Source organism: Tachypleus tridentatus, chromosome 8 (genome assembly GCF_004210375.1).
Source record: "Tachypleus tridentatus isolate NWPU-2018 chromosome 8, ASM421037v1, whole genome shotgun sequence".
NCBI classification, from domain to species: Eukaryota; Metazoa; Arthropoda; class Merostomata; order Xiphosura; family Limulidae; genus Tachypleus; species Tachypleus tridentatus.
The window spans coordinates 87,562,532-87,574,920 of NC_134832.1; the positions used below are offsets into that span (position 1 = coordinate 87,562,532).

Genomic DNA, 12,389 nt, shown 5'->3' on the forward strand with positions numbered 1-12,389 from the left:
GTTTGGTGTGTAATGATGAAAAGTCATAATATCAAATTAAAAACACCTTAGATGTGTAAAAAAAGGTGCAGCCGGAAAAGGACTGGATGTACGTCTTAAAGGAATAAAATCAAAATTGGTGGCTATACTAGTAGCTACATTTACAGCATTGTTAAAGAATTTATAGGAAATATTCATTTATTAGTTAGCTGGGCTGCTTAAGTTTTTTTTATGCACCATTATGCTCTGAGTTGGACTTACAGGAATATTATAGGTTTTTTCCTACAAAATAACCAAACATCTGACAAAGTTTTGTTCACATCAAATGGAGTTCAAGTCTTAATCACCTTTTTATATTAACCATTGTAAAGATTATTCAGAAAGATGATGCCTTACAGTTTACTTGCAGGGTAAATTTTAAAATAGGAGGTGTAATGTATTGTTATTATATTATATATTGATTTTGTGTAAAATTACATATAGCATATTGTAAATATTATAAAAAAAAGAACTCCCACAAAAAAAACACTTAAAATTTTTAAGCATAGGTGTTAAATACATTTGCAAGGATTTCTCTGTTTATCCAAAATTATACTGTTGTTTGCTAAATGTACCAAAATATTTAATGCCTGGTGTTATATTAATAAGTAAGATTTAAATTTGTATAAGGATGACACTGGTCAAAATTACAAGTTAGTGTTATATTGGTATGTGAACGTAGCATAGAATTAAAATTAGTATTTTGATTACTCATAGAAAGTTTATTTTACATATAAACTGTGAAGAAGTTCAAGGCAATCATTGCTGATTATTTGCACCATATGAAACTGTACATTTGAACATTTGTAAAGATTGGCCCAATTAAGTGCTTCCAAATTGAAAATGTGGAAGAAACAAATCAATTTTAATTATTAATGATATTACTTTGTTTTAAAGTTTTAAAGTATACATCTGTTTTGTTTTCCTGTCTTGGAAGATTCTGTTTTAAGTAGAATAATATTTATGTAAAGTTCTGTTATCAATAACTTATCTGAGACTGGCACATCTTCTCAAACTAAACTTATAGGCAGCATTCTGTAATATGAGCTTTTAAAATGACTATAAAAGTTTGCCCAAAGTGAGTCTCCTTACTTATACATACAGAGTGGCAACAACTTGTAGCCAGTAAGTGAGATAATATAGACTTTGCTGAGATATGTTCTGTTCATTTGTATGATAATTTTATAGGTCAAATATATTTTTTTGTGAATTTGCATATATATCATTTAGTATAAGTACATTTATTTTTAAGAAGTTAGTTGGAATACAATTTTCAGTATAGATTATGAAACATTTTTGTTAAGTTATAAATTTAGATTTTTTTTGTTTCAGAAAATGTTTCATTTCAATTAACCTTAAATTATTTATTTAAACCATAGTATACCATGAATTAAACTGCAATATAGTGAGGATACTAAAAAAACAATGCTAAAATGCTTTGATAAATTTTATTATTTCCTAAATACTTCTATCTATATGTCTTTGAATTCATTCTGATGCTAATGAGGAATTGAATGCAGTTTGGACCAGTCCAATTACAAGAACCCCAGCAGGCTCCAAACTGCATGCAATTATGTATATATTATATACACAGTGAATAGAATATGGAGGAGTTGATGTACAGGATTCATGTAACTTGAATTTAATGATTGTTTAGGCTGTACATATTTGGCAATGTTACCGGTGTACTTATATATGTAAATATTTAAAGCTTTTTTGAGTATATGAAAAGTAAATTATAAGAGATCCAAATACAGCAAGCTTTGGTTTTGTTTTTTTACGTGGTATTTCTACCAGTCTTTAGTTGTATAAATATTTGACCATGTGTATGTAATTTTTAGGTTACATAGAAGAAAATATAAAAATAGTGTAAGAAATAAACCTAAGGTTAGAACTCATTATTAGTCTATTAAATCCTCTTCAAAATAACAGATGTTATAAATGTATACAGTTAGCAAGTTGCCAAACAGTAATTCTTCTCTTAATTTGTTCTTCCCTGTTTTACATGTCTATCTGTCCACAACTTCCAAGGCCATCATCTAGTGTCATGGCTAACATAAACACACACATGTGCATACTATTGGGTGTGTACTACATATACTTAGGATTTTTCTTTATATATTAGTTATTCTTGACTTGTAGTTTTCGAATTCCTTTTTTCTTTCTCTAATTATATGATTAGTTTTCTTTTCATACCCTTCTATTTGTCTTCCAGAAGTTAAATGAAATTGAGCAGATGCTGCAAGACTTGGACATTGATTCCCGTGCACTAAATCATAATAACTATCTGCATGTAAGTGAACCAGATGTCAAAGATGAGCTAATTGAAGATAAAGCTGTTTTAAATGGTAACCAGAATGGAAACATTGAAACAGTCAATTTCAGGTTAGTCAGTGAGTGTTGATCTTGTTTTACATCAGTTGTGGTATATTTTAGTAGCATATTATTTAGTTTACGTTGTAGCTGAATTACTTTAATACATGGTGTTATTATCATTCAACACTTTATTCTGTTGAAGAACTTGTTTTGCTTTAACGATAACAACGTAGAGATAATGGAATGTATTTACACATACACGCATGTGCACAGACATACAGAGCTCAGCTGCTCTGTTTTGATTGGCTGAAGTGATTTTGCCTATAATTAACTGAAGTTAATTTAGAAGTATGCTAGAAGTAAAATAATGGTTTAACAGTTGTTGTATACAAAAGTATGTTAGTTTCCAGTTAGCGGGCATATTTTAGTATTTTAATGTTTGGAGAACTAGATACCAAACATACACATAGCTAATCCAAAGTAAAGGTATTCTAAAACACAGAGCCACCTGTGTTTACTGAGCAGAATCTTGTTCAGTCTTTGATAGTTAACTTCTTACAGTCAAGTTCATGTTGAAAACAGGACTACAGTCAACTAATTTTAAATGAGAAGGTTAACTGAGATCATAATGATATTTTTATGATGTCCTTAACAATGTCTTTGTATACAATAACGGCATACCCGTTTACTACAGTAAACTAAAACAATGTATATGTACTGTGAGAGTTATATTTATTTTTATACTTATGTTTCCTACTCATAACATTACATTTGTAATAAAGACATGAATATCAAGATAGCCTTATTTAGTAATTTAAAAATTGCTTTGTTGTGTACTTTGAAATTAAGTTGAAATGATTCTCGTGTATACTGTAATTGTAATTTGTGAATGTAAGATTGTGAAATATGAGGCATCTCCATGACTTGTTGGAAAGAGTCTTTTCAATGATTAAGATTATATCCAATGATGAAGGGTTGTATGACAGCCTGAAAGGAAGGGTATTTTTATATTGTATTTGTGATCATCTAAAATACTTTTCACTAACATAGAGAAACATAAAACTTTGTAGTATTTTGTACGTGATAGTGTGTGTGTGTGTGTGTGTGTTTATTCAAGAATAAGTTTTAAGAAGTAAAATCCTTTTTGTTTTGTTTTTGCTCACCTATTATATATTACAATACCAGTTATAAACAACGAATAAAGTAGAAGTTACGTTTGTGAGCTTAATTTAGCATAACTTTTTGTGAATCTCTGGGACTTTTAATTTATTTATAGAAATTGTTGGGACATTGAAGATGTTAAAGAATCAAGAAAACGGAGACCAACAGGAACAGCAACCAGATATAGTACTGGTAGGAGTTTTGCAGACAAGTCTACATCTAAAACTGTCTGTCAATCTACTGATGGGAATAGATTCCTTCCCTGTTCTCCTATGTATCAGGTTTCTTCCACACCCCTGTGCTCTGATCTTTCTTCACATGCTCATTCTCTGACAGAAGGGATCTTAACCACACAGGTACTTGGAAATTTTGGTGGTGGCTGTTTTGTAGCATGTTTGGTGGTTGGACAGTGGATGTCGTTTATACCAGTATTTCAAAATATTCTTTTAAAACTTGTTTTTAATGTACAGAAACGTTATCAGATACTGAGAGGGCCATTCATTTTCAAACATAAACCATATTGTAAGATATTTATTGACTTTCATTCAAAATTTTATTGAACAATTATTTTATGAATTTATATCAATAAGTTTGGAATTTAATTCTAGAATAGAATTCATATTTTAGTATTATGTATTAGTTTATTTCATAACTTTAAAAATAAATATTAAAAGAACACATAATTACAGATTTTTGTGAGTTATGTGACATTATGACTGCAGCACTGTTTAAAATTAGATGATTGCAATGTTAAAGTTCTAAGTCTATAGTTTTGTGCAAATTAGGAACTCATATTACCAATATTGAAAAACTAGAATATAAAATAAGAACCCTGTATCTTTTCATTTTGCTGAGGTATGGCATATGTACTGAATCAAAGAGAAGCACCTTCTTGTCCTCTTTTCATTTCTTTTTGTAAATGGGCCCTTATGTTCAATTACTATGATATATGATATGTGAGTATTCAGTTCATAGCTTAGAATGTCCTGCAGTGGTCTTTTCAGCCATTGTAGCATTTTAGAAGGTTACCAAGATTTCAAAGAGGTAGGTTGTGTCCTCGGTCTACTTGAAGTTTCATTATTTTTTTTAGACCTAAATACAGCTTAGTTAATTAAGATTGATACACTATAGTGGAATTCTGCTGTATCTGTATAGCAATTTATGAATTTTTTTTTTTTTTTTTCGACTGTGTGTCTATATACAGGGTGAGCCAAAAGTAGGTGGACAGTAAAAAAACATTTATTTAGAGATCACATATACGTACAACTATATATAATAAGACAATTATATTAACGAAAATAAAATGTTATTTACTAACACAAATGCTCAAATTGTTTTCCTTCTTGATTTACACAGCTTTGAAGTCTACCTCTTACGCTTCAACAACCATTTTTGCACAAATCACTCTGGGCATTAATTTCTTGAAATGCATCTCTTATGTAATTTTTTAAATCACCGACACTTCTTGGTTTTTGACTATAAACTTTTTCCTTGAGTACTCCCCAAAAGAAAAATCCATAGGGGTCAAGTCCAGTGAACGTGCCGGCCAATCGATTGGACCTCTTTGACCAATCCATTTCAATGGAAATGTTTCATCAAGATACTCACGAACTCCTTTGGAATAATGTGGAGGGGCCCCATCTTGTTGGAAATAAAAGTCATGTAAATTAGGTTGTTGCTGTAACTGGGGAACAACTTGATTCCTTAGAATTTCGAGACACTTATCTCCTGTAGTTGTTCCGTCCAAAAAAAAATGGTCTATAAACACCAGAACTTGAAATACCACCCCAAACATTGACACCAGGCTGATTTAGCTGTTGTTCTAATGTTAAATGCATGTTCTCACTATACCAGTAAACACAATTATGTCTATTGACATGACCGGATAATTTAAAAGAAGCTTCATCACTCCACACAATGTTATCTAAAATTCCTGGGTTTTCTTCAGTCTTGTTCAGCATAATTTCACTTTTGCAGTCGCCTGTCTGGATCATCCTCCAATAAGCCATGAATTAGTTGTGGTCGATAGGGTTTCAACCCAATTTGCGTTATAATTCGCCTAATAGAGGTTTGTGGTATGTTCAATTCCATAGAAGCTCTTCTGGTGGATTTGTTTGGACTTTGAACAAATGCATTGGCAACACGTTGCTTATTATTCTCTGTACAAACTGTTTTGGGTCGACCAGTTTTAGCAGCATTAAGGATTGAGCCAGTGGCGTCGAATTTGTCACGGATACGGTAAATGGTTTGTCTTTTTGGAGCTGGAGTATCAAATGTTTCAACCCACTTTCTCCTTATGGTTTCAGTATTTTGAGATTTCCAATACTCTTTTAACACCCATATTCTTTTATCTGTATTTAAAGTATTTGACATTATGGGTTCTATTAACAATCTAAAAAAAAAGAAAACAGATTAAATTAAAACAAATGTAATTATAAAATTGTAATTATATAACACAAATAATATAGTTGCAACATAGTTATAATATACAATTGCATTAATATAACCGATACATAAACCTATTCCAAATGCTGTCCACCTACCTTTGGCTCACCCTGTATATATATATATATAATGTTTTAAAAGGCTTAGCAACCTATGTCAAACAGCAACCAAGTAGAAAGATCGTAGCTAGAAGAGATAATTGCTTGTTGTTTGTTTTTTTTCTATATTTTAAGAGAAATAAGTGTAACTTATTTCAGAATAGTAGTACTATACATATATGTATAATAGTTGAAATGTGACTATATATTATAAAATACTAATCTGCTAAAACTTGGACAGGACAAGGTCTCTTTGTAAAGACTAAACATCAGTTTTATATTATTGGATAGAGTAACAAGTATGTATGCACCACATCAGTGTGAGTTGTGTAATGTTTGCCAGGCACAACTGGAAGTTTAATAGAATAAAAATGTATAACATCATGAGACTTAAGCTATTTAGGCTAAATATTTCTATTTTCTTGTTATAATTTGTAGTCATTTTAGAACAACAACAACAAAACTTCATAATTTTATATATACTTTCTAATTTTGTATGGTTCTTATGAGGTTGATATAGACCCCAAGCAGTTAGGGTAGAGAAAGTATAAAAACTTTTTACTGAAAACAAACATTTGAAATGCATTTATTCTGTCATAGCAACTTACACAAATGTTTTAAGTTTTTTGGGACCAAGATATTTTATAAAATCATAACATGGAAATCACTTTGTTGTAAATTCTGAAACTAAACATTTTCTGCATGATTAATCTTTACAAGGCATGGTTATTAATAGGGGTTTTGATTCACACAATGTATATAATTATCATATATATACCATGTTAAAAATTAGGTTTTAATTACCCAAAAATTACCTGTAAAGTTTTTGATTGTGAATAAATTTATTTGTGCAAAAATTGATTTTTGTGTGTATCGAAAGGTCACAATTTCATGTGCTCCAGTACAGTTTTTTCAGGATAGCCTCACTTTGATGCTGTGTTAAGTGTGTATTCATCCAGAGAATATATGATGTAGTTTGTGCCCTATTCTCTGCTTTGAGTAGCACTTTCACTTGAAATAAACTGTATTCTGAGGGCTGTATCAAATAAGTTGAAAGTCACTTGTGAATTTTGACCTTTATAGATGATGTCTGTATTCTTTGGAAATGAAATCTGTAAATAGCTCATTTCATAATTTACAAAATGCAATGTATTAAAATAAGTACTTTTGTGTGTGTGTATGGGAACTTATAAAATTCAGTGTATTAAAGTATGTGTTTTGGAGTATTTTGATATTCCCTCTAAGCTGCATGGTCTTGCACCAACCAATCAAGTGCTGTACCTTTTGTTATTCCAGTATTGCACATCCTCAGTAATGGTGAGGCTTCTTCACACATTGATAGAAGTATTATCAGTTGATAAACCTAAAATTCAAATAACCAGTTGGTAGCATTGCAAAGTAGCTTAATGATCTAATAGGGCTGATGGCCTAAAAGTATCCCCAACCCCCTTAAGAAGCTTGTAGTATATGTTGCTTTTGATACTGGTGCACATAACAAAATTCATTCTGCACATGGATTGAAAAAATTCACTCTGCTCATGGATGTATGTGTGTCACAGCTTATGTAAACCTTCAAGTTAACCTTTTTACAGTGGGTTCAGTATAATATACACAAGTACATATACACATCTGCATGTGTTAGTTATTTATAGCATAACTTTCAATGCAGTATGTGTATCACAAAATTTGGCAGGCTTTTAGTAAATATTACAAGTTTGTTGTTTTTTGTACACAAAAAAATCAAATTTTTAAATGAAGTATTTTTACTAAAGACTTGTTTGTGAAAATATCAAGCCTCTGAGTGCAAAGTGATTTCATGTCACGATTAAAAAATTATTCTTCATCCTCCAAATCCCAAGTATTATTTATGTAATCTCTAAAACCTCCAAAAGACATTTTAAACATTTGTTTTCAGTAAGACTATTTTCTCTACCTTAACTATGTGAGATCTGTCATATTGAATTACCTCACAATCATAACAACAAAATTAAGAAATAAATATAAATTATGCTTTTTGGTATACTAGAATCACTACATATTATAACACAAAAATACAAATGTTTAGTTTAAGTAGCTTAAGTCTCATAATGTTATACATTAATATGTATTTATTTTTTATTATACTGACCTTTCAGTCATGCCTGGCTACAGTTACATAACTTGCTCTTTACAAAGTCTTGTTCTTGTTTTAATGGACTAGTATTTTGTAATATACACTCATATTTCAGTTATTATATGCATAAAAATATGTGTGTATATATATATAATATGTATATAGATTATTACTATTTAGAAATAAATTTACTAAATATATTTTCTTAAAACATGGAACAATAAATAAAGAATGAAGGCAAGCAATTAGCCCTTCTAGCTACAACCTTTGAACTCTGTTCCTGCTGGACATAGATTGCTACGTCGTTTTTTAAATTTTGCACATAGAGGGTATAAAACAAAATTTTATCATTTCAATAGCATAGAATTCCAGTGTAATTTACCAAGCTTAATAACAGAATTTTATTTAAGTCTAAAAATAAATGAACTTGGAGGAGACTAAAGATGCAATTTACCTTCTTGAAATTTTGGTTTGAAAGAACATGGTAGTTTTTCTTTTAACAGATTAAAATGGCTGAGAAAACCATGAGGGGGAGATTATAAGCTGTTGATTTGTTATTCACATTATCTACTGAAGTAAATATGTATATATATATATATATATATATATAAGGAATTTTTTCCAGAAGTGGAAAGAGGTGAACAGGCCATATCTCAGCAAAATAATAAAGGGATATTTTTATATTCTAGCCTGTCAGTATTGCTAATTTAAGTTCCTAATTTTTATGAAACTACAGACTTAGTATTTTGACATCACAAACATCTAATTTTAACCAATGCTGCATTTAACATATCATGTGACTTACAAAAATCAATATTTAGGTGTTTTTCAATAGTTACTTTTAAATTCAGAAAGTAACCCATACAAAATATCAAAGTTTAAATTATAATCCACAGTTTGATACAGCATGGCATGGCCAGGTGGTTAAGGCACTCAACTCGTAATCAGAAGATCACGGGTTTGAATCCCCATCACACCAAACATGCTTGCCCTTTCAGCCATGGGGGTGTTATAATGTTACAGTCAATTCCACTATTCATTGGTAAAAGAGTAGCCCAAGAGTTGGTAGTGGGTGGTGATGACTAGGTGCCTTCTTTCTAGTCTTACACTGCTAAATTAGGATGGCTAGTACAGATAGCTCTTGTGTAGCTTTACACAAAATTAAAACAACAATCTGATACTAAAATTATTGACACAAGTTCATAGAACAGTATTTCAATAAAATTTTTGAATACAAGTCAACAGTTGCAATAATATGGTCTTTAAGCATTGACCTATTGCAAAAGGGTTAAGCTGTATGCTTTTAATGTGTTATGTTTTTACATATTTATGCTTGGTATTGCCTAATTTTACACATTTTAAACTTATTATATGATCACAGTATTGTAGCTAATAAACTGGTTTTAAGAAAGTTACTGTGTGAAAACTTGTGTAATTGTCAAGAAACTGTTTAATATTAAGTACTAGTTAGCACTGTATACATACACTTTCACATGAGATACTGCCATGTGTAGTTATTTGTTTGTTCACTTTTCCTTACTTATATACATGTATTTGTAACAATTACTTCATGGTTTTGATTTCTTACTTCTTAGGAACTAGACACTAAAAGCACGATAACAAAACCTTCAATCAGATTTAAATGATTATTACTTTAATCTGTTTAGTTGTTTCATTGTCATACAATCCATACATTCTCAGTGGGAAAAAAATCATTTAGCATTCATGTGACTGGAGATTAACTTGTTTTTTTAAATGTTCATTCACAATTTCTGTAAACGAGAAGTCACTTTTGTAGGTATGCAGTTGTATTATTACTATTTTGTGGACCTTAATATTCTGCAGGTCAAACCCTAGATATATTCAAAGATATATGCTTGTTTTTAAATCTGCAATTCACACACACACACACACACACACACACACACACACACACACACACACACACAGTTATTGTGAATAGTTTTATTGACTAATATTTTTTCATGCAAAATGGTGTGTATAAAAAGTGTTTTTATGTATTTTTTATCATTTGTCCAAGAAGAATAGTTTTTACTGTATACAATATTGTCTTTGTTTTTAGCCTTCAACTCATTCTTTAAGCTCCTCTGCTGTATCATGGAAGGAAATAGAAAACTCCAGTTTTTCAGATGATGATCTCCCGGTGCTTGTTATTGATTTGAAGGAGAGGTTGAATCGAACGTATCCAATATGGTTTCTTCCGGATATAAGTAGAGAAGGTGCTACCCATCTTCTTCAAGGAAAAGATGAAGGGGTACCTTTTCAATTTGAAATATCATTTACATCCTTTAAATGTTTAAAAAGTTAACTTCTGTGTGGTTAATGTATTTCTCACCTTCTTTATTTAAATAATGGAAAACTTGTCAGTTTTAACAGTTCATTTGGTTAAGTTTCTTGTTCTAAATAAATTGTTGAAAAAAATTAGGTTTTAAAATTTAAGTTGAAATATTTAAACATTTTACTATTTTTTGTATCTTTAGATAATCATTTTAAATTGGTTTTCTTTGTTTTAAATTTTAATAAATACTTTTTTAAATTTTATAATGTGAGATGGAAATAGTTTATATGTACATATGTGATCTGGAATAAGTCCTTCAATTTGCCAATACTTTAGAATGTAGTGGTTGAAGTGCACTTTTTAACAATTAAAAACAACCAAGGATTTCATTGAATTATAATGTGAGTCATGATGAACATTAAAATGTATGGTCAGCATTCTAATGTTATTTATTAGATATGAAACCTTGAATCAGTATTTTAGTGTATTAACCATGTTGATTGCAATGTTTCTAGAATTTCATTGTAAGGAAATCAAGCACACAAAATACATATGCTTTGACTGTTCGACTCCCTGAGGGCTGCAAACATATTGAGCATTACCTTGTGGAAATCCTGCCTGGTAACATGTTTAAGTTGGAAGGATCTCAAAATGTATTTTCCCATTTACTACTACTTGTTTATCATTATTGCCAGTGTTGGTAAGAAATTATTCAGTTTATGACTGACTATTCATATTTTTTTTAACTGGATCTAAGAAAATATTCTGTGTACAGTTACTGCTATGAATGTTTTAAACCAGTAGAATGATAAACAAAGATATAATGGGCAAGAATTGCTTAATTTTGAGTGACACATATAGGGAAAATCTTGGAGGACTAATCTGAAAGAGTAGCTTTAGCAGAAAGGACAATATTTTAATAGCCTTCCATCTGTTGTCTTCAAGTCAGCTTACACCAGTTTAGCAAGGACTTGTATAGTATTTGAAGAACTGAAGTTGACTTTACCTGGCTGCTGTGGGATCATGTAGTGTGGTTAGTGGAAGGTGTGATGACTTGGCCATTGATAACCACAAACTGTGATTTCTAGGCATGAGTCTATCTAGTGATTGTTTTCAGCATGTTCATGTAGGAACATTTTTGATTTTCCATATTTTATAGGATTTATCTGAGTTTATCTCCTTAATTGTCCTAGTCCACCTAGTTGTTTCAGCAATGTGGCATGTTTTAATCAGTCTTTTATAGTCTAATTTCTTCTATTCATGGTTCATTATGCCATCCAATTTCTCCAATACATGTCTATTTATAGGAACATTGTATTTTATAAATAACATTTTTTTTTGTGATCAGTGATGTCGAGAAAACCCACTTGTAGAGAAATATATATGCAAAAACGGCTCGTTTGGGTTGAGAAAATATTTTACATAGAAGAGCGAACAACGTTTCGACCTTCTTTAGTCATCGTCAGGTTCACAAAGAAAGAGGTAACTGACCGGAAGCTGACCACATGTTTGAAAGGGGTTGTGTAACTGAGTGTCGGAATGTAGGGGGCGGTGTTAGATGTTTGAATATATAATTTTATTTATTTTATTATATTAATATAGGTATAAAGGCGTTCCTTTATATTGGTTTATTTTGGGTTTAAGTTGTTGTATAAGTAAGGCTTCTTTAATTTTGCGTTTGTTTATGTTTGTTTCTTTATTTAGTATTTGAGTGTTTTCTATGATTATGTTGTGTTTATTTGACTTGCAGTGTTCGAAAACGTTTGAAGGTGACTTTTTATGTTCTTTGAATCTGGTTTCCATTTTTCTACTTGTTTCTCCAATCTTACAAAAAGAGACATTAATTCCATTAAAAACCTAAAACAAGACAAAAACATAAAAATTTTAAAACAGATAAAGGTAACACTATAGTCATAATGAACACAAATGAATACATCCA

At 30.4% G+C, this 12,389-nt stretch overlaps 1 protein-coding gene across 4 annotated transcripts in view; it reads left to right on the forward strand.

The window, feature by feature from the left end:
* Positions 1–12,389, forward strand: part of LOC143222867 (protein sprint-like) — a 105,468-nt gene that overhangs the window by 19,199 nt on the left and 73,880 nt on the right. For all 4 annotated transcript variants that reach the window (XM_076449975.1, XM_076449978.1, XM_076449976.1 and 1 more), the window contains exons 2-5: positions 2,234–2,403; positions 3,611–3,851; positions 10,235–10,426; positions 10,966–11,150. In XM_076449975.1, the coding sequence (XP_076306090.1) occupies positions 2,234–2,403; positions 3,611–3,851; positions 10,235–10,426; positions 10,966–11,150 (788 nt within the window). The remainder of the gene's footprint in view (positions 1–2,233; positions 2,404–3,610; positions 3,852–10,234; positions 10,427–10,965; positions 11,151–12,389) is intronic.